General features: G+C 41.3%; 1 protein-coding gene across 6 annotated transcripts in view; it reads left to right on the plus strand.

Moving 5' to 3' along the window:
• WDR60 (WD repeat domain 60) overlaps nucleotides 1-24378 on the plus strand; it is a 132202-nt gene that overhangs the window by 68551 nt on the left and 39273 nt on the right. For all 6 annotated transcript variants that reach the window (XR_004058104.1, XM_030933223.1, XM_010375367.2 and 3 more), the window contains 4 exons: nucleotides 13327-13404; nucleotides 13962-14181; nucleotides 17550-17652; nucleotides 24146-24275. Coding sequence is in view for 5 of the 6 variants with exons in the window: in XM_030933223.1 (XP_030789083.1) it covers nucleotides 13327-13404; nucleotides 13962-14181; nucleotides 17550-17652; nucleotides 24146-24275 (531 nt within the window). In the remaining variant the exon portion in view is untranslated. The remainder of the gene's footprint in view (nucleotides 1-13326; nucleotides 13405-13961; nucleotides 14182-17549; nucleotides 17653-24145; nucleotides 24276-24378) is intronic.

Here is a 24378-nt window from a genome sequence, read left to right on the forward strand (position 1 = left end):
ACGGGGCCTCTGAAGGACGTAGTGCTGAGCTTGATGGAGAGCACGTGGGGCTCTCCTTGGGCGGGTGAACTCCCGGTGATGGGGATTTCTTGTGCCTTCTCAGGGGTGTGTCCCCCAGTGTGGTTCTAGCTCTGCACAGAAGTGACGGTGTCTGCCCCATTCCCCACTGTCTCCTCACCTGGCTGAGTACCTGGCCCACACTAAGTGTGTTGTAAGTGTTTGCAGAGTGGATGAATTGTAGTTTCAAAATCCTGGCCAGACATAGGACATGACTAAGAGCCACTGGGTCTGCTGAGTTGAGCAAGAATAAGAAATGTGATGCTATTTGTTTTCATTTAAAATTCCTGTTTTTGTTCTTTTTGTCAGTCAGCAGGTGTTGTATTTGTTGATACAATAAATGTATATATTATTTAATATAATGTACGATGACTTTATATGATAATGTGCCAAGAGGACCTTATTTATTTTTTATAAGACTTTATTATTTTTTATTTTATATTTATTTTGAGACGGGCTCGCTCTGTTGCCCAGGCTGGGCACAATCATAGCTCAGTGCAGCCTCAGACTCTTGGGCTCAAGTGATTCTCCTGACTCAGCCTTTCGAGTAGTTGGGACCATAGGCATAAGACGCGACTCTTGGCTGAGACTTTATTTTTTTTTTTAGAGCAGTTTTAAGTTTCCATCAAAATTGAGAGGAAGGGGCTAGGCGTAGGCTCACCCCTGTAATCCCAGTACTTTGGGAGGCCGAGGTGGGCAGATCACCTGAGGTCAGGAGTTCAAGACCAACCTGGCCAACATGGCAAAACCCCATCTACTAAAAATACAAAATTAGCAGGGCGTGGTGGCGGGCGCCTATAATCCCAGCTACTCAGGAGGCTGAGGCAGGAGAATTGCTTGAACCCAGGAGGTGCAGGTTGCAGTGAGCTGAGATTGAGCCATTGTACTCAGGCCTGGGCAACAAGAGCAAAACTCCATCTCAAAAACAAAAAATTTGACAGGAAGATACAAAGATTTCCCATATACTCCCTCACCCCCGCACATGAATAGCCTTCCCCATTATCAACATACCCTGGCAGAGTGAAGCCTACATCGATGTGTCATTATCATCGAAGTCCAAGATTTATGTTAGGGTTCACTCTTGGCCTTAAACATTCTGTGGGTTTGGGCAAATGGGCCGTGATGTGGATCCACCACAGGGCATCATGCAGCGTGGTTGCACTGCCCTAAAAACCCCTGTGCTCCGACTGTTCATCCCTCCCTTCCCCCTTATTCGTGGTAATCACTGATCTTGTCTGTGTCTGTATAGCTTTGCCCTTTCCAGAGTGTCTTATACAGCCACTCCTCAACGTATGACAGGGTTACATCCCAGTAAACCCATAATAAGTTGAAAGTATCATGATTTGAAAATGCATTTAATATGCCTAAACTACCAAAGCTTAGCCCAGCCTACCTTTAATGTGCTCCAAACACTTACCCTACAGTTAGCAAAATCATTTGACACAAAACCTATTTTGTAATAAGGTGTTTAATATCTCATATAATGTATTGACTGCAGCACACTGTAGAGTGTTGGTTGTTCAGCCTCTTGGTCATGTGGCTGCCTGGGAGGTGTGGCTGCCGCTGCTGCCAGCATCGTAACAGTATCGTACCACATATCATACCGCATATTGTACTGCATGTCACACCGCATATCGTACTGTATATCACAGTGCATAGCCTACTGCATATTGTACCGTATATTGTACCGCATGTCACACCATATATCATACCGTATATCATAGTGCATATCCTACCTCATTTCGTACCACATATCGTACCGCATATTGTACTGCATGTCACACCGCATATCGTACCTTATATCACAGTGCATATCCTACCGCATGTCGTACCACATGTCACACCATATATCATACCATATATCATAGTGCATATCCTACCGCATATTGTACCACATGTCACACCGTATATCATACCATATATCATAGTGCATATCCTGCCACATATCGTACCACATGTTGTACCACAGGTCACACTGTATATCATACCATATATCATAATGCATATCCTACCACATATTGTGTCACATATTGTACCACATATCACACCATATAGCATACCGTATATCATAGTGCGTATCCTACCACATATCGTACCGCATATTGTACTGCATGTCACACCGCATATCGTACCATACATCACAGTGCATATCCTACCTCATATTGTACCACGTGTCACACCATATATCACACCATATATCATAGTGCATATCGTACCGCATATTGTACCGCATGTCACACCGTATATCATACCGTATATCATAGTACATATCATACCGCATATTGTGCTGCATGTCACACCGCATATCGTACCATATATCACAGTGCATATCCTACCTCATATTGTACCACGTGTCACACCATATATCATACCATATATCATAGTGCATATCGTACCGCATATTGTACCACATGTCACACCGTATATCATACCATATATCATAGTACATATCATATCGCATATTGTACTGCATGTCACACCGCATATCGTACCATATATCACAGTGCATATCCTACCTCATATTGTACCACGTGTCACACCGTATATCATATGTCATAGTGCATATTGTACCACATATTGTACCGCATGTCACACCGTATATCATACCGTATATCATAGTACATATCGTACTGTATATTGTACCACATCACACTCTATATCATACCATATATCATAGTGCATAGCCTAACACGTATCGTACTGCATATCGTACTGCATGTCACACTGTATATCATACCGTATATCATAGTACATATCGTACTGCATATTGTACCACATGTCACACTCTATATCATACCATATATCATAGTGCATAGCCTAACACGTATCGTACTGCATATCGTACTGCATGTCACACCGTATATCATGGTGCATATCCTACTGCATATCCTGCATATCATACTGCATGTCGCTAGTCCAGGAAAAAAACAAAATTCAAAGTACAGTTTCCACTCAGTGCGTTTTACTTTCGCACCATTGTAAAGTAAAAAAAAAAATCATATGTTGAGTCATTGTAAGTTGCAGATTGTCTGTGGTTGGAATCATACTGTTTGTGACCTTTTCCAGATTGACTTCTTTCACTTAGCGATACGCATTTTAAGGTTCGTCTATGTCACTTCAAGGCTTAATAACTCATTTCTCCTAGTGCTGAATAATATCCATTGTAGGGATATACTGCAGGCTACCCACTCACTAACTGGAGGACATCTTGGTTGCTTCCAGGTTTTGGCAAGTATGAATAAATCTGCTATAAACGTCTATGTGCAAGTTTTTGTGTGAACATGTTTCCAGCTCTACTGGGTAACTGCCAAGGAGTGTGATTGCTGGATCATATGATAAGAGTATGTTTCGTTTTGTTAGTAAATTGCCAAGCTGTCCTCCTCAGTGGTCGTAGGATTTTATTTTCCCCAGCAATGAGTGAGAGTTCCTGTAGCTCCACATCCTCCCCTGCGTTTGGTGTTGTGGGTGTTCTGGTTAGGTGGGTAGTGGTATCTCACCGTCCTTTTAATTTGCATTTTCCTGGTGACGTATGATGTGGAGCATCTTTTCATATATTTGTTTGCCATCTGTATATCTTGTTTAGTGGGATGTCTGCTAAGGTCTTCAACCCATTTTTTTAATTGTTGAGTTTTAGGAGTTCTGTATGTATTTTGGATAACACTCCTTTATCAGTTGTCTTTTGCAAATATTTTCTCTCAGTCTGTGACATCTCTCATTCCTGTTGACATTGTCTCTTACAGAAGTTTTTAATTTTAATGAAGTCCAGCTTATCAATTTTTTCTTTCATGGATTATGCTTTTGGTGTTGTATCTAAAAAGTCATCTCCATACCTAAAGTCATCTAGATTTGTCCTATGCTGTTTCCTAAGAGTTTATAGTTTTGCATTTTACACTTAAGTCTGTGATCCGTTTTGAGTGTGTTTTCTTGTAGGGTGTAAGGTCTTTGTCTAGGTCATCGTGTGACTGTTTATTTGTTCCAGAACCATTTTTTACAGAGACTATCTTTCATTCATTGTACTGTATTGCCGTTGCTCCCTTTTCAAACATCAGTTGACATATTTATGTGGGTCTACTTCTGGGCTCTTGGTTCTGTTGCATTCATCTATTTGTCCAGTGTTTTCACCAGTACACACTGTCTTGATTGCTATAGCTTTGTAGTGGGTCTTGACATCAGGTCATGTCAGTTCTCCAACTTGTTCTCCTTCAATGTTGTGTTGATTATTCTGGATCTTCCGCCTCTACATGTAACTTTAGAGCTGGTTTGTCAATATTCATACAATTCTGAAACTTTGATTGAGATTGCATGGAATCTATAGGTCAAGGTGGGAAAAACGGACATCTTGACAGATTTGAGCCTTATTTGTGAACATGGAATATCTCTCCATTTATTTAGTTCTTTGTTTTTGCTTAGCAGAGCTTTATAGTTTTCCTTATAGAGATCTTGTACTTGTTTTGTTAGATTTATACCTATTTGAGTTTTGAGGGTGCTAATATAAGTAATAATGTGTTTTTAATTTCAGATTCTACTTGTTCCTTGCTGGTATATAGGGAAGAAATTGACTTTTGTGTACTCACCCTGTGTTCTGTGACCTTGCTGTAATTGCTTATTATTTCCAGTCAGTTTTTTTGTTATTGTTGTTCAGTTCTTTCAGATTTTCTGCACAGACCATCATATTATCTGTGAAGAAATTTTAATTTCTTCCTTCCCAATCAGTATACTTTTTATTTCCTTTTCTTATTTCATTAGTTAGAATTTCCAGCATGATGCTGACAAGGAGTGGTGAGATGATACATTCTTTTGTTTTCAATCGTAGTGGGAAAACTTTGAGTTTCTCACTTAGGTATGATATTGGCTGTATTTTTTTTGTAGATGTTCTTTATCAAGTTGAGGAAATTTCTCTCTATTCCTAGTTTACTAAGAGTTTTATCATTAATGGTTGTTGGATTGTGTCAAATGTTTTTTCTCCATTTATGGATATGATCTCATGATTTTTCTCTTTTAGCCTGTTGATTTGATGAGTTACATTAATTGATCCTTGAATGTTGAACCAGGCTTGCATACCTGGGATAAATGCCAGCTGATTGTGGTGTATGATTCTTTTTATTTTTTATCTTTTATTTTTTTGAGGCAGGGTGTTACTCTGTCGCTCAGACTGAAGTGCAGTAGAGTGATCACGGCTCATTGTAGCCTCAACCTCTCATGCTCAAGCAGTCTTACCACCTCAGCCTCCTGAGTAGCTGGAACTACAGGCATGAGCCGCCATGCCCAGCTAGTTTTTAAATTTTTTGTAGAGGCAGGGTCTTAAGATCTCACCCAGGCTGGTCTTGAACTCCTGGGCTCAAGTGATCTTACTGCCTTGGCCTCCCAAAGTGCTGGGATTACAGGTGTGAGCCACTGTGCCTGGCCCTGTGTGATTCTTTGTATGCATTGTTGGCTTCGATTTGGTACAATTTTGTTGCAGATTTTTGCATCTGTATTCATGAATGATATTGTTCTATAGTTGGTTTTTTTTTTCTTGTAATATCTTTATCTGGATCATACTGGCCTCATACAATGATTAAGGAAGTATTCTTTCTGCCTCTGTCCCCTGAAAGAGAGTGTAAAGAATTGTATAATTTCTTTTTTTTTCTTTGAGACAGAGTCTTGCTCTGTCTCCCAGGCTAAAGTGCAGTGGTGTGATCTTGGCTCGCTGCAACCTCCGTCTCCTGGATGCAAGCGATCCTCTTGACTCAGCCTCCCGAGTAGCTGGGACTACAGGTGCCTGCCACCACACCCAGTTAATTTTTGTATTTTTAGTAGAGACAGGGTTTCAGCATGTTGGCCAGGCTAGAATCTCCTGACCTCAGGTGATTCACCCATCTCAGATCTGACTGCCTTGGCCTCCCAAAGTGCTGGGATTACAGCTGTAAGCCACTGTGCCCAGGTAAGAATTGTATAATTTCTTTATTAAATATTTGGTAGAATTCACCAGTGCTAGTGCTTTCTAGCACTAGCTGGGCCTTGTGTTTTCTTTTTTAGAAGGTTATTAATTATTGACTCGATTTCTTTAAGAGGTATAGGCCTATTAAATTCTCTATTTCTTCTGGTGTGAGTTTTAGCAACTGTGTCTTTCATGAAACTGGCCCATTTTACTAGGTCATCAAATTTATGGGCATAGAGCTGTTCGTAGTATTACCGGATTATCCTTTTAACGTCATGGGATCTGCAGTGATGTCCCTTTTTACTTTTCGTATGCTAATAATTTGGGTCTGCTCTTTTTTTCCCTTAGTTAGCTTGGCCTGGAAGTGTACTGATTTATCAATATTTTCAAAAAAGCCAGCTTTTGATTTCATTGATTTTTCTCTGTTGATTTCCTATTTTTAATTTTATTGATTTCTGCTCTAATATTTCTTTTTTCTGCTTACTTCAGATTTAATTTACTCTTATTTTTCTAGTTAATCCAAGCTTGAAGCTTAGATGATTGATTTTAGATCTTTCTTCTTTTCTGATATATGCACTCAACACTATAATATATGCACTCAACACTATAATATATGCACTCAACACTATAATATATGCATTCAACACTATAATATATGCACTCAACACTATAGTATATGCACTCAACACTATAGTATATGCACTCAACACTATAATATATGCACTCAACACTATAGTATATGCACTCAACACTATAGTATATGCACTCAACACTATATGCACTCAACACTATAATATATGCACTCAACACTATAGTATATGCACTCAACACTATAGTATATGCACTCAACACTATAATATATGCACTCAACACTATAATATATGCATTCAACACTATAATATATGTACTCAACACTACAGTATATGCACTCAACACTATAATATATGCACTTAACACTATAATATATGCACTCAACACTATAGTATATGCACTCAACACTATAGTATATGCACTCAACACTATATGCACTCAACACTATAATATATGCACTCAACACTATAGTATATGCACTCAACACTATAGTATATGCACTCAACACTATAATATATGCACTCAACACTATAATATATGCACTCAACACTATAGTATATGCACTCAACACTATAGTATATGCACTCAACACTATAATATATGCACTCAACACTATAGTATATGCACTCAACACTATAGTATATGCACTCAACACTATATGCACTCAACACTATAGTATATGCACTCAACACTATAATATATGCACTCAACACTATAATATATGCACTCAACACTATAGTATATGCACTCAACACTATAGTATATGCACTCAACACTATATGCACTCAACACTATAATATATGCACTCAACACTATAGTATATGCACTCAACACTATAGTATATGCACTCAACACTATAATATATGCACTCAACACTATAATATATGCACTCAACACTATAGTATATGCACTCAACAGTATAGTATATGCACTCAACACTATAATATATGCACTCAACACTATAATATATGCACTCAACACTATAGTATATGCACTCAACAGTATAGTATATGCACTCAACACTATAGTATATGCACTCAACACTATATGCACTCAACACTATAGTATATGCACTCAACACTATAGTATATGCACTCAACACTATATGCACTCAACACTATAGTATATGCACTCAACACTATAGTATATGCACTCAACACTATATGCACTCAACACTATAATATATGCACTCAACACTATAATATATGCACTCAGCACTATAGTATATGCACTCAACACTATAGTATATGCACTCAACACTATAGTATATGCACTCAACACTATATGCACTCAACACTATAGTATACGCACTCAACACTATAGTATACGCACTCAACACTATAGTATACGCACTCAACACTATAGTATATGCACTCAACACTATAGTATATGCACTCAACACTATATGCACTCAACACTATAGTATATGCACTCAACACTATAGTATATGCACTCAACACTATAGTATATGCACTCAACACTATAATATATGCACTCAACACTATAGTATATGCACTCAACACTATAGTATATGCACTCAACACTAGTATATGCACTCAACACTATAGTATATGCACTCAACACTATAGTATATGCACTCAACACTATATGCACTCAACACTATAGTATATGCACTCAACACTATAGTATATGCACTCAACACTATAGTATATGCACTCAACACTATATGCACTCAACACTATAGTATATGCACTCAACACTATAGTATATGCACTCAACACTATAATATATGCACTCAGCACTATAGTATATGCACTCAACACTATAGTATATGCACTCAACACTATATGCACTCAACACTAATATATGCACTCAACACTATAATATATGCACTCAGCACTATAGTATATGCACTCAACACTATAGTATATGCACTCAACACTATAGTATATGCACTCAACACTATAGTATATGCACTCAACACTATATGCACTCAACACTATAGTATATGCACTCAACACTATAGTATACGCACTCAACACTATAGTATACGCACTCAACACTATAGTATATGCACTCAACACTATAGTATATGCACTCAACACTATATGCACTCAACACTATAGTATATGCACTCAACACTATAGTATATGCACTCAACACTATAGTATATGCACTCAACACTATAGTATATGCACTCAACACTATAATATATGCACTCAACACTATAGTATATGCACTCAACACTATAGTATATGCACTCAACACTAGTATATGCACTCAATACTATAGTATATGCACTCAACACTATAGTATATGCACTCAACACTATATGCACTCAACACTATATGCACTCAACACTATAATATATGCACTCAACACTATAGTATATGCACTCAACACTATAGTATATGCACTCAACACTATAGTATATGCACTCAACAGTATAGTATATGCACTCAACACTATATGCACTCAACACTATAATATATGCACTCAACACTATAGTATATGCACTCAACACTATAGTATATGCACTCAACACTATAATATATGCACTCAACACTATAGTATATGCACTCAACACTATAATATATGCACTCAACACTATAGTATATGCACTCAACAGTATAGTATATGCACTCAACACTATAGTATATGCACTCAACACTATATGCACTCAACACTATAATATATGCACTCAACACTATAGTATATGCACTCAACACTATAATATATGCACTCAACACTATAGTATATGCACTCAACACTATAATATATGCACTCAACACTATAGTATATGCACTCAACACTATAGTATATGCGCTCAACACTATCGTATATGCGCTCAACACTATCGTATATGCGCTCAACACTATCGTATATGCGCTCAACACTATCGTATATGCGCTCAACACTATTGTATATGCGCTCAACACTATAATATATGCATTCAACACTAAAAATTGCCCTCTAAGCACTGCCTTTGTTTGCATTCCACAAATTCTGTTAAGTTTGTTTTCATTTTTATTTAGTTCAAAATGCTTTCACATTTCTGAGATTTGTTTTGGAGCCTCTGTGTTATTTAGAAATACGTTGTTTAATCTTCATATATTGTGGAATTTTCCAGTTATTTTTCTGTTACTGATTTCTAATGTGATTCCATTGTGCTCTGAGAGCAGATGTATAATTTCTGTTCTTTTATATTTGTTAAGATGTGTTTTATGGCCCAGAATGTGGGCTATCGTGGTGAATGTTACATGCGAGCTTGATAAGAATGTGTATTCTGCTGCTGTTGGGTGAAGGAGTCTAAAGCTGACCGTTGCACCCAGTTCACTGATAGTGCCGTGGAGTTCAGCTGTATTCTTACTCGTTTTCTGCCTGTTGGATCCATTTCTGATAGGGAGATGTTGAAGTCTCCAGCTATTTCTTCTTGCAGTTCTATTAGTTTTTGACTTAAATAGTTTGACACTCTGTTGTTAGGCATATACATATTAAGGATTGTTATGTATTTCATTAAAGACATAAAATTGGCATCTTTATCATTGTGTAATGCCCTTTATTCATGTTGACTCTCTTTACTTTGAAGTCTGCCGTGTCAGAAATTAATATAAAAACTTTTGCTTTCTTTTGATTAGTGTGAGCATGGTATATTTTCTTCATTTGGGTTTCTTGAAGACAATAAGTAGGTGGATCTTGCTTTTTGATCCTCTCTGACAATCTCTGTCTTGTGATTGGTACATGTAGATCATTGATGTTCAAATGATTATTGATATATTGGATTAGTGTCTACCATATTTGTCACTATTTTTTATTGGTTGTCCTCGTTATTTGTTCCTGCTTTTGTCTTTCATTCTTTTTTTGCCTTTTGTGGTTTTAATGGAACTTTTATGATTCTATTTTCTCTCCTATCTTAGCATATCAGTTAAAGGTTCTTTTTTTTTTAACTTTTTAAAGTGGTTTTAATACATTTACAATCAATCCAAGTCCACTTTTAAATAAGACTGTACCACTCCCATTCCTTGTATCCTTGCTGTCATTCATTTTACTTGTGTATAAGCCGACATAAGCATGTTATTCCTTGGTATTGGCACAGGATTGGTTGGTTCTTGGACCCCTGTGGATACTAAAATCTGCAAACGCTCAAGTTCCTTAAATAAAATGGCATAGGATTTGCATATAACCTATGCATGTTCTGCCATGTACTTTAAGTCATCTCTAGATTGTTTATAAAACCTAATACAATGTAAATGCTATGTAAATTGTTGTTATACTGTATTTTAAAATTTGTATTATTTTTTATTTTTATTTTTCCAAATATTTTTGGTTTGTGGTTGGTTGAATCCATGGATGTAGAACCCACAGATAAGGAGGGCTAACTATACATATGCGTACACACACACACACACACACACACACACACACACGTATAAATACCTAAGCATATGTAATTGAAACATTTTCGTTACTATTATTCTGAACAAACTGTTCAGATCAATTAAGAAACAGAAAAGGAAGAGTTGTTTCCCTTTATTTATTTTTTCTTCCATGCTTTTCTTTTTTTTATGTTGACCCAAGTTTCTGACCTATATTATTTTCTTTCTGATGTGGTTTGGCTGTGTCCCCACCCAAATCTCAACTTGAATTGTATCTCCCGGAATTCCCACGTTGTGGGAGGGGCCCAGGGGGAGGTAATTGAATCATGGGGCCCGGTCTTTCCCGTGCTATTCTTGTGATAGTGAATAAGTTTCATGAGATATGATGGGTTTATCAGGGATTTACACTTTTGCCTCTTCCTCATTTTCTCTTGCTGCCGCCATATAAGAAGTGCCTTTTGCCTCCTGCCATGATTCTGAGGCCTCCCCAGCCATGTGGAACTGCAAGTCCAATTAAACCTCTTTTTCTTCCCAGTCTCGGGTATGTCTTTATCAGCAGCGTGAAAACGGACTAATACACCTTCTTTCTGAAGAACTTCTGTTTATGTTGCTTGCAAGACAGGTCTACTGGCAACAAATTCCCTCAATTTTGTTTGAAAGTATTTCTCCTTCACTTTGGAAGGATAATTTTGTAGAGTATATGTATAATTTTGGGCTGGTGAATATTTTTCTCTCAGTACTTTAAATATTTTAAATATTTTTCTCTCAGTACTTTAAACATTTCTCTATGCTGTCTTCTTGCTTCATGATATCTGAGAAGTTGAATGTAATTCTTTTTTTTTGAGATGGAGTTTCGCTCTCGTTGCCCGGGCTGTAGTGCAATGGTGTGATCTCAGCTCACTGCAACCTCTGCCTCCCAGGTTCAAGTGATTCTCCTGCTTCAGCCTTCTGAGTAGCTGGGATTATAGGCGAGCACTACCGTGCCCAGCTAGTTTTTGTGTTTTTGTAGAGATGGGGTTTCACCATATTGGTTAGGCTAGTCTCAAACTCCTGACCTCAGAAGATCCACCTGCCTCGGCCTCCCAAAGTGCAGGGATTATAGGTGTGAGCCGCCATGCCCATGCCCATTCTTATCTATGTTCCTCAGTAAAGTTTTTTTTTTCCCCCCATCTGGCTTCTTTCAGGATTTTGTCCTTACCTGTGATTTTCTGTAGTTTTAATATAATATGGCTAGGTGTAGATTTTTTGACATTGATCTTGGTGTTCTGTGAGCTTCCTGGATGTGTGGTTTGGTGTCTGACATCAATTTGGAGAAATTCTCAGTCATTATTTTATCAAACATTCTGTTCCTTTCTCTCTTCTTCTGCCATCCCCATTACACACGTGAATACCTTTTGCAGTTGTCCCACAGTTCTTGGATATTTTGTTCTGTTTTTTTTTTTCCTTCCCGCTTTTTGTTCTCTTTGCTGTTGAGTTTTGGGGATTTCTATTGAGGTATCATCGAGCACAGAGACTTTTTTCTTCAGCTGTGTCCAGTTTACTAGTGAGCCCATCAAAGTTGTTCTTCACTTCTGTTTCTGTTGTTTTTGACCTCAGACTTTCCGTTCCGGTTCTTTCTTAGGCTTTCCATCTCTCTGCTTGTGTGCTATGAACTTTATCTGTTAGAGCTCTTGGGAAGTTACTCAGTTGTTTTAGGTTCCTGTTCTGACAATTCCAACATCCCTGCCATGTCTGGAACTGGTGCTTGCTCTGTCTCTTCAAACCGTATTTTCTGCTTTCTAGTACGCCTTGTAATTTCTTCTTGATTGTGCAGTGGCGCGATCTTGGCTCACTGCAGCCTCTGCCCCCCAGGCTCAAGCAGTCCTCTCACCTCCACCTCCGGAGTAGCTGGGACCATAGGTGCACACCACCATGCCCAGCTAATTGTTTGTATGTTTGGTAGAGATGAGGTTTCGCCATGTTGCCCACGCTGGTCTCCAACTCCTGAGTTCAAGTAATCTGCCTGCCTTGACCTCCCAGAGTGCTGGGATTAAAGGTGTGAGCCACAGTGCCTGGCCTGTTTCTCTGTCTTTAACGGTGTAGATAAGCTGAGCACTATTCAGCGGGGAATATATTCACGGATAAGAAATGGATTGCTGCACGTTTGAAGTTCATTTTTAAAACACTTAAACAAATTTTAGCCACCAGAATTATAGAGGTTTCCCGAAAAGGATGTTTACTATATTCTCTTTTTGGTCCTACCTATAAGTTAGCAAGGGTATTTCTTAAAGGAATTTAACATTATATTGGTTTTAAAAATACTTAGAGTTTCAAGTTAGCAACATCACATGAATCTCAGAAAACATATGTTTTCCCAGCCTGTTTGCAATATTCAAGTTTATGATTGAATTTTTTGGTTTCATGTTTGATTTTTACCTCTAGGAAATGGAAAAGGAAGAAACAGATTTAGAACATGCTAGAGCTGATGCATATATAGCCAGTTGTGAAGATGATTTTGAAGTATGTATAAAAGTTAAAACTTTCCTTAGCTTAAAAATCATTTATTCTGAAAAGTCAGCTTATATATAGTCAATGTGATGCCCTTTTTATTCTTTTTATTAATCCTAATACTCAGTATCTGTCTAGGTTTGATTTAGGTCAAGCTGTTACCTGTAAAATGCTTGCTATACTTCTACCAATACTTACCAATATGATGTAATTAAATGATTTTATAATTTAACTCATATTTAAGTGCACTGCATAAAAAAGTGTGTATGTAGGTATCTATAAAAATACATACATTTTCACATTCTCAGTACAAGTGTTTGCACGTGATGGTAATTGATAGGTCTTCTGTATATGGTTCTGTATTGTGTGATTTATTTTTAGAGAAATAAAGGTAGCAGTTTGTATAGATGTATCTTCAAAAACATTAAAGTCAGGGAACTATAAATATCTTAGCTATAATAAGGACATTGTCTGTTTTAAGTTATAAGCTGTCATATTTTGTTCAGTATGAGTGATAACGTAAAGTCAGTTTGTCTTAAAGCGTTCCAAAAGATTGTTACTGTTTGCAGGACTACGAAGATGACTTTGAGGTTTGTGATGATGATGATGATGAAAGCAGTAATGAACCTGAGTCAAGAGAAAAAATGGAAGAACTTCCTCTAGCTCAAAAAAAGGAAATACAAGAAATTCAAAGAGCTATTAATGCAGAAAATGAAAGGATTGGCGAGTTATCTTTGAAACTGTTTCAGAAGCAAAGTAGAACAGAATTTGAAAAGGAGCCCAGGACAGGTAAACAAATCAATGCTACTAATAGTGTCCATGCTCTTAGGGCTCTGTGTACTGAGCCCTCACAGATGCCGTCACACACAGGCCTGCTCTAATAAGGTGGGCAGAGAAGTAACATCTTCCACATGCTGGTGGTGCTGTGCCCTTGCAATTACCACATAGGAGGCCCCCCGAAGACTTGAGCACGAGCACGTCAAGAATTCTCTTACACAGAGAAGTTGCACATCACTTTCTGCTCAGCGCCCAGGCCTTAGGTTAGCTAAGGGCGCTGTGGCCGCACTCAGTGAGCACTGATGCTCCTGTTCTCCAGAGGGAGCTGAGGATACTGTGGCCCTCCTCAGTGGGCAGCCTGGCTTGTGTTATCTTTGCAACCAGCGTTTTATCTATCTGTGAGCACATGCTCTTATTTTTCCTGATGATGTGCTCATTGAGTTTCCACAGAGGAATCATCATGGTTTTCCCTGGAGGTGTGGCAGTGTCCGCCAGTGAGTGCCTTCATGAGGCACGTGGTGACTGAGGGTTTGAGGTGCCTGTCAAGTCTTGGGACACAGTCGAACTGAGCCTGACACGAGGCATGCTCTTGATTCATTCTTTTTTCCTACAAGGACCTTTTAAAATTAAATTTAGAAATGTATTTTTTCTCCAAATTCTTAGCATCCGGATATAATGTTACTTGTAAGAGTAGGAATTAATGTTTCAAATCGCTTTAAAGGACAACTGTGACTTTCTGATAAAACATGGGCACTGAGGGTAAAATAGGATAATGTTAAAATATTATTTGATGACATACTACTTTAAATTATCTAGTAAAATATTCAGTAATAGATAGTTAATTATAGTTAGTAATTAATATGATGCACTAATACAAATGAAGGTTTTGTAGAATGATTCTTTGTCTCACATTTTGTGCCTGCTACAGAGATGGCAGAACTCAGCTGGGCAGTGCTGATAGAGCGTTCTTTAAACTTACAGCAAAAGGGCGCCTGTCCTGGTAGAGGTTAGGATCTGCTCCTTCTTCAGCCCTATTGCCCAGCTGAGGCTCAGGGACTGTTCCCTCAGTTGCCCATGGAGTAGCACTGCACACAGGGAGGGTCTGTGTGCCACCAACACACAGGATTTCCTGACAGCATTAAAGCTCGTCTGCTCTGGAGTTGCTGAGAAGTGAGCAGGATTTTATTCTTAACATTACTGGTTTTCTTAGCAGATCTTTGAATAACCTTTTTTTGTTACTCATTTTCTACATTTATGCTTAGTGTTATTTCTTCATTAGCCTCATTTACAAGATTAGAATTTACAACTCTCAATATAAGAGATTATTTTTGGCGTATTTCTTATCTGAAGGAGTTATTCACTGCCACATACATTGCTCCAGGTACAGCTGGAGCTGCTTTCTTGGCCCTGTTTCATGTCGAGCTGGCACCGGTGGATGGTTGTAAAGGCTAGCACAGCACTGATGTCATGGTCTGTGCTGAAGCAGGAATCACGGAGCCATGCTGACCCTGGGATTTCAGATAACTGACTAGCTGTGTGATCTTGGGCAGTTACTTAACCTCTCTGTGCCTCATTTTCCTTAACTGAAATGAGCCTCAGACTTTCTTTAGGGTTGTTGTGAAGATTAAACAAGCTAAACATGGAAGGTGCTTAAAGGAGTGGCAGGCACGTTCTGAGTGCTAAGCACCATCCGCTGCTGTTCTGTGGAATTCATCAAACAGCCAGTACTGTTTTGTTTCTGTGTCCTCCTTGGCTATACCCTGCTGCACCCTGTGGTGCTTGGACTACTTGGTTATAAACTGCACACCTTATCCTTTTTTGGGGCAGTAGGAAACCATTTGGTAAATAACTTTTTCCCATGCATTGAAGTTACACCATGGTGTTGGAAAGCCTATGTACACTTCCAAAAGGTAAATGGTCCACTTGGTCAGTGAAGGAGTCTTTGCTGAGCGCTGACGCCTTGCACAGAGGTGTGGGCTCTGCTCCAGGGATGTCTTTGTTCAAGTCTTAATTCTGTAACTTTAAACGTTTTCTCATTTTTAAAAACAGCCACATCTTATAATGTCTGTGTGGTGCTTTGTAATTGTGCATAAACGTGGCCTGCTGTGGTCCTTATCACATCCTGTATGACAGATGTCCGACAATAAGGGACCTGAGATGCAGAGGTGAAGTAACCCATGGTCATGAAGCAAGTAGCAGGCAGTGCTGGGATTGAGCTCAGGCCCCTGACCCAGACAGGCATCCTCCAGAGCCACACCCTCTGCATCACTGGCCTGCAAGCTTTGTTGTGAAGATCAGATGAGATAATGTGTGGGAAAGGTCTATGAGAGTTTCATAAAACTGTAGGACAAGTGCAAACCAACATCCAAAAGGAATGAAAAGATAGTAAGATGCAGTAGAAATAAATATACAAACAAATATGCAGATAAATATGTACAGGAAGCCATAGAAATCCTTAGGGGGAAGAGGTGGATTGAGGAATGGTTTGTGTCCATTACTAAGGATTATGGATGGAGTTGTTTGTTCTTGTCTTTCTTTCTTCCTTTTTTTTTTTTTTTTCCCCTGAGACAGAGTCTCACTGTCTCCCATGCTGGAGTACAGTGGCGTGATCTCTGCTCACGGCAACCTCCATTTCCTGGATGCAAGCGATTCCTCTGCTTCAGCCTCCCCAGCAGCTGGGACTACAGGCACCCTCCACCACACCTGGCTGATTTTTGTATTTTTAGTAGAGATGGGGTTTTGTCACATTGGCCAGGCTGGTCTGGAACTCCAGCCCTCAAGTGATCCGCCTGCCTGGGCCTCCCAAAGGGCTGGGATTACAGGCATGAGCCATCACACCTGGCCAGGTTGTTCATTCTTATATAATATGAACCTTTTCCATCAGCCTGACAATTTGATAATCTAGTCACATCTTCAGAAATTTTAGAAATTCTTCTGAGGAAGCTCATGCCTGCATTCTCTTTTGTTTTGTGCCCTTTGACATATTAAGTAATGATTCAATATTCATTTGCACTTGTTTCTGTTTTTTAGCAATTTTGTATGTCCTTGTTCCACTTCCCTTACTAAAAGATAATCTGGTTTTTCTTGCAGAATGGGCCTAGAACTGCATCTTTTGTGCATTCTTAAGTATTTCTAAAACTCTTTAAACGTGAGTGATACATACAACAGATTATCAGTGAATTTTGCTTTGTTGCCTGAAACTTTTAGATGAAATAAGCAAGAGAGGTCTCTTAAATGCTTATGGAAGATGTTTGTCGTTAGTTGAAGGGTTTATTGACCATAATTGTTATATATGCCTATAATTGTTTTACTCCGGATATTTTTTTGCTTGGAAGACATATTTCAGTGTTGCAAAAATAGTGTTTTTCTCCCTCATACAGATACAAACAGTTCCCCTTCCAGAGCCTCCGTTTGTGGAATTTTTGTGGATTTTGCCTCAGCTTCACACCGTCAAAAGAGTCGGACTCAGGCCCTTAAGCAAAAGTAGGTGTATTGGGAAAGCAGCCAAAGGGGCTTAGGGTTTTAGCATACTTTCTTTCACATACTTTTAACAAATCGAGTTTTCAGTTGCATTTTTACTACTGTGTTTTGGGGTATATGACTTAGTTTGTACTACACTTCTCTTTGTGTTGATGTCTTATGTTAGTAGAGCAGGCGTGTGAGCTGCTACGTGCCATGTGCTGGGGTATATGACTTAATTTGTGCTACGCTTCTCTTTGTGTTGATGTCTTATGTTAGTAGAGCAGGCGTGTGAGCTGCTACGTGCCATGTGCTGATGCTGGATGTTTGTCCTTACGTTTGTGGTGGACACTTGGAGCTACCCTGGGAATAAATGGAGAAATGTGTAAAATTTAGAAATCTGTAAAAGATATATTTTTAAGTCAGGCGTCTATTGTACTAAGCCCAAATATGACTGAGGAGTAAATGAAAAAAATAAAGATTTTTTTTTTGAGACAAGAGTTTTACTCTTGTTGCCCAGGCTGAAGTGCAATGGTGCAATCTCAGCTCACTGCAACCTCTGCCTCCCAGGTTCAAGTGATTCTCCTGCCTCAGGCTCCTGAGTAGCTGGGATTATAGGCGCCTGCCACCACGCCTGGCTAATTTTGTGTTTTTAGTAGAGACAGGGTTTCTCCATGTTGGTCAGGCTGGTCTCGAACTCCTGACCTCAGGTGATCCGCCTGCCTCGGCCTCCCAAAGTGCTGGGATTACAGGCATGAGCCACCGTGCCTGGCTAAAAAATAAAGATTTTTAAAAGTGGGTTTAAAATCTCTTTATCACCTGGCTTAGTTCATGGTCTTAATAAGTACTCAATAAGTATTTACTAAATGAAAAAATCAATCATTAATAATAAAAGTGGCTGGGCATGGTGGTATATGCCTATAATCCCAGCACTTTGAGCACAGGAGTTCAAGACTGGGTCTGAGCAACATAGTGAGACGCACCTATGGTCCCAGCTCCTGGGGGGTGCTGAGGTGGGAGATAGCTTGAGTCTGACAGGTTGAGGCTGCACTGAGCCGTGACTGCACCATTGCCCTCTAGCCTGGGTGGCAGAGCGAGACCCTGTCTCAAAATAGAAAAAAAAATAGTAATAAAGGTAACAGTTTTCACAGCAGTTTTGCTGCCCTTATATTTTGGGTCTCCTGTGGAGGTAGCAAAACTAGTTTCTGGCCCCATGTCTTTTTTTTTTTTTTTTTAACCTGATTCACGTTCTCAGAAAAGTACATATGGTTTAATGCAATTTTTATAAACCCTGAAATAAAGCTACACAGTATGTTGTTTAGACTCATATAAATATGAGATAAAATTATATTTTGAAAAACAAGAAAATGATAACCACAAAATTCAGTCTAGTAATTGTTGTGGGCAGTGGGGGATCTGGGAATGTGTCAGGGAGGAGCCACTAAGTAGATGCAGGTCATTGGTTGCCTTCCCTCCCTTTCCCTTTCCCTTTCCCTTTCCCTTTCCCTTTCCTTTTCCCTTTCCCTTTCCCTTCCCTTTTCTTTATTTTACGTCTTCTGCTTTTGAGACAGGATCTCGCTCTGGCACCCAGGTTAGAATGCCGTGTCATGATCTTGGTTCACTGCAGCCTTGACCTCCTGGGCTCAGGTGACCCTCCACCTCAGCCTCCCGAGTAGCTGGGATTACAGGTGTGCACCACCACACCCAGCTAATTTTTATATTTTTTTATGTAGAGACGGGGTCTCGCCATGTTGCCCAGGCTGGTCTTGAACTCCTGGGCTCAAGCAGTCCACCCACCTCAGCCTCCCAAAGTACTGGGATTACAGGTGTGAGCCACCGTGCCTGGCTGGTAATCTAGTAATTGGTAGTTTTCTAGTTAGGTAGGTCCTAGGACCTGTTAACTAGATTGATATATAGTGTACAAGTAGATTATATGGATTATTTTGAATCAAAAATTATATTAAATATTTCAAAAGAAACATTTAAGAAATGAAAGGCTGAAACATAAAGGGATTGATGATAAATAAAAGTAAAAAAGTTTTTGAGAAAAACGTAGGAGTCCACACTTTATAGGAGTGTGGGTGAGTTCTGGCATTTGTGTGTTGTAAGGAAATACAGAGAAGAAAAATAGTATAGAGGAACTTTTACTACTAGATATACATTTAGTAAATCAACTTGAAATTTGAGGGAAAACAGATACCTGCTTCACGCTATACCCAAGATATATTCCAAATTGATTTTTTAAAAAATGAAAAAAAAGAGCATAGATAGTGTAAGTGCTTATTTCAGTGATAAGAAAGGACTTTCTAAGAATAAAAAGAATAAAAATGAAAAAATAAAAATTACTGGAGTGTACCTCAAAAATTAAATTTCTGTAAGGTACAATTGTCCATAAATTTGACAAAATTTAAAGGTAATTAACCAATTGGGAAAATATATTTGTAAAATAGAGACTTATTATCCCTAATGCATAAAATGTTTTTATAATTTAATAAGCAAAGTTAAATAGCCCTAGTTAAAAATGGGCATAGATCATGTAAGACTCGAGATCCAGTTACGAAAACAAAAACTAATTTGGGCATTAAACAGAAGGATGTGACACAGGGAGTGAATTCCATAGGTGTTGGAAGAGCTGAGCTTCAGCAGGGCCCAGGAGCAGCTCAGAGATTCGCCGCAGTAGGAGCCACCACTTCCCCTGAGCCGGAGAGGCTGGGCAGTCGGCAGTCGGGAGCCAGAGCCATGGCCGGCCTGCTGGAGCCACAGGAAAAACCTGTCAGTGGCTCAAGGTAGAGAGGTAGGGAGAAAAGTAATGTGTTTGCTTATTTTCTCTTACATTATTTCCCCAGTCTCTCACCAGATGGTCCCAGGGTGGTAAAGGACACAGAGAGAATTCACATCAGAGAAAAATTAGGCTGTCAGTAAATGTGTGAAAATATATCCTGTCAGAGAAAAGCATATTGAAACAATGGGATGAATTTTTCTTTTATGGAATAGGCAAGGTATTAAAAAATGGTAATACTTAGGCCAGGCATAGTGGCTCATGCCTGTAATCCCAGCACTTTTGGAAGGTGGAGGTGGGCGGATCACCTGAGGTAAGGAGTTCGAGACCAGCCTGGCCAACATGGTGACACCCCGTCTCTACCAAAAATACAAAAATTAGCCGTGTATGGTGGCACATGCCTGTAATCCCAGCCACTCAGAAGGCTGAGGCAGGAGAATTGCTTGAACCTGGGAGGTGGAGGTTGCAGCAAGCTGAGATTGCGCTACTGCACCACAGCCTGGGCGACAGAGCAAGGCTCCCTCTCAAAAAAAAAAAAAAAAAAGATAATACTTCAGTACTGATGAGAATGTAGAGAAAAAGCTTGCTTGAAACAAATTGGTACAACCTCTGCATAGGCAGCTTTCTATCAGGTATGAAATATAGCTATCAAAATGATGGACACTCTTGAGGATATAATGTCATGAAAAATGCTCCAGTGATACGAGAAAAGCATCTTAAAAAAGAATATGGAAGGAGTCCTACTTTCTTGATGGAATAACTTGTATCAGAGAAATCCTTCAGCTAAAGCAACTATAAAAGTTGGATTTAAAACAACAAAAACACCCCAGCTGATTAAATATATCGGGAGCAACCAAGGCCGCTGGGCCCTGAAGAGCCGAGGTCCTGGAGAGAAGGGACACACGCAGGCGATCCCTGTTTCCACTCAGGTTTGCATCTTGATTTCTCAAGACAATAGAGTGAAGCAGAAAGAGATGGCCTGGAGCATGCGACGTTTGCACAGGGTCGAGGGCACGAAAATGGAAGTTGAGGACCTTCCAGTGGGAGAATTTCTGATAAAACATCCCAGGCTTTGGTCGAGCCTCCTGCAGGCCGGTGCTCTAGGAAGCAGGGCAGACCTGGTGGAGTGTGAGGAGAAGGAAGGGGGGAGGAGGAGGAGCAGAGAGCAGACCCAGTGGCCGAGGCACCTGGATGTTGGGCGGCTCGTTCACTCGCTCATTCACTGTGCATTCATTGAGCACCGGCTGTGTGGAGATCACGGTAAAGAAACAAAAATCTCTGCCCTTGCGAGTTTATATCCCAGTGAGGAGTAACAAACAGTATCTTAAGGATTTGACCCCGGTCACACTAATGTTAGGGTGAAACTTTAGAAAGGAGAAACCAGAACAGGCGATTGAAAAGGAACCGTTTGTGAAGCAAGAGGAAGCCACGTGGGTGCGGCAGTTCGGGGCCTGTGGGCGGAGGGCGATTGGCTGTGTCAGGCCTGTGGGCCAAAGGCGATTGGAGGGCGATTGGCTGTGTCAGGCCTATGGGCTGAGGGCTATTGGCTATGTCAGGCCTGTGGGCCGAGTGCAATTGGCTGTGTTCGGGCTGCGGGTGGAGGGCCATTGGCTGTGTCAGGCCTGTGGGCAGAGGTTGATTGGCTGTGTCAGACCTGCGGGCCGAGTGAGATTGGCTGCGTCAGGCCTGCGGGCCGAGTGAGATTGGCTGCGTCAGGCCGCCGGCCGAGCGTGATCAGCTGTGTCAGGCCTGTGGGCGGAGAGAGCCATTGGCTGTGTCAGGTGGGAGGAGGGCCATTGGCTGTGTCACACCTGTGGGCGGAGGGCCATTGGCTGTGTCACACCTGTGGGCGGAGGGCGATTGGTTGTATCAGGCCTGTGGGCAGAGGGCCATTGGCTGTGTCACGCCTGTGGGCTGAGGGCGATTGGTTGTGTCAGGCCTGTGGGCCAAGGGCGATTGGAGGATGATGGGCTGTGTCAGGCCTGTGGGCAGAGGGCGATTGGCTGTGTCAGGCCTGTGGGTGGAGCAGGATTGGCTGTGTCAGGCCTGTGGGCTGAGGGCGATCGGAGGGCGATCCGCTGTGTCAGACCTGTGGGAGCCTGGTTGACTGTGTCAGGCCTGTGGGCCGAATATGATTGGCTGTGTCAGGCCTGCGGGTGGAGGGCTATTGGCTGTGTCAGGCCTGTGTGCGGAGGGTGATTGGCTGTGTCAGGCCTGTGGGCCGAGTGCGATTGGCTGTGTCAGGCCTGTGGGTGGAGTGCAATTGGCTGTGTCAGGCCTGCTGGTGGAGGGCCATTGGCTGTGTCAGGCCTGCGGGTGGGGGGCGATTGGCTGTGTCAGGCCTGCGGGCAGAGGGCGATTGACTGTGTCAGGCCTGCGGGTGGAGGGCCATTGGCTGTGTCAGGCCTGTGTGTGGAGGGTGATTGGCTGTGTCAGGCCTGTGGGCCGAGTGCGATTGGCTGCATCAGGCCTGTGGGCGGAGGGCGATTGACTGTGTCAGTCCTGTGGGCCAAGGGTGATTGGCTGTGTCAGGCCTGCGGGCAGAGGGCGATTGGCTGTGTCAGGCCTGTGGGCGGAGGGCGATTGGAGGACTATTGACTGTGTCAGGCCTGCGGGCAGAGGGCGATTGACTGTGTCAGGCGTGCGGGTGGAGGGCCATTGGCTGTGTCAGGCCTGTGTGCGGAGGGTGATTGGCTGTGTCAGGCCTGTGGGCCGAGTGCAATTGGCTGCATCAGGCCTGCGGGCGGAGGGCGATTGACTGTGTCAGTCCTGTGGGCCAAGGGTGATTGGCTGTGTCAGGCCTGCGGGCAGAGGGCGATTGGCTGTGTCAGGCCTGTGGGCGGAGGGCGATTGGAGGACTATTGACTGTGTCAGGCCTGCGGGCAGAGGGCGATTGACTGTGTCAGGCGTGCGGGTGGAGGGCCATTGGCTGTGTCAGGCCTGTGTGCGGAGGGTGATTGGCTGTGTCAGGCCTGTGGGCCGAGTGCAATTGGCTGCATCAGGCCTGCGGGGGGAGGGCGATTGACTGTGTCAGTCCTGTGGGCCAAGGGTGATTGGCTGTGTCAGGCCTGTGGGCAGAGGACGATTGGTTGTGTCAGGCCTGTGGGCGAGGGCCATTGGCTGTGTGTGCAGTTGGCTGTGTCAGGCCTGTGGGCGAGAGCCTTTGGCAGTGTCAGGCCTGTGGCTGGAACGGGATTGGCTGTGACAGGCCTGTGGGCGGAGGGCGATTGGAGTGCGATTGACTGTGTTAGGTGCTGCCTGCAGGTCAAGTCCTGGGTGAAGCACAGAGGTTGGCTGTGGCCTGGAGAAGAGCGTGGCCCAAAACCGTTACTGGCCGCGTGGTCTGACCATGGCGCAGGTGATGGGACAGTCAGAATGTCAACTCCTGAAGTCAAATGAATTGGTGCTTACGAACATCCCAGGCATACATGTTGTGTGACTTGACTTTGTGTTAGCTCAGGCGTACGCATTAGAATAGTCACACATCAGGTTCTTAACACACAACGAAGCAGTTGGGGAGCAGGATCACCAGATGCCAGGGTCACACGCCGGATTCCCACGACTGTCTACTACTCAGTTATTTTTAACTGTTAAGTATCTCAGACTAACCTCAGACTGAAGCTAGATTTCTGACAATAACATGCGTTTAACTCTCTTAAGTTTACTTCTGTTCTCCCTACACTTCCCCACGTATATTATTCAAGTTTATTTTTGTCTTGTGTCCAATTTATTTCAAAGGATGCGAAGTACAAAACTGCTTCGGCTCATTGACTTAGATTTTTCATTTACTTTCTGGCTCTTGGATCTACCACCAGTAAATGAATATGACATGTATATCAGAAACTTTGGGAAAAAAAATACCAAGCAGGTAAGTATGAGATATGTTAACTAAGTGATAAAATGCAAGTAAAGTCTAATAGGAGAACTTTGTGTCTTCCTGAATATTGTTCTGCAATATTAGAACTTGGGGA

The sequence above is a fragment of the Rhinopithecus roxellana genome, chromosome 6 (genome assembly GCF_007565055.1).
Source record: "Rhinopithecus roxellana isolate Shanxi Qingling chromosome 6, ASM756505v1, whole genome shotgun sequence".
NCBI lineage: Eukaryota > Metazoa > Chordata > Mammalia > Primates > Cercopithecidae > Rhinopithecus > Rhinopithecus roxellana.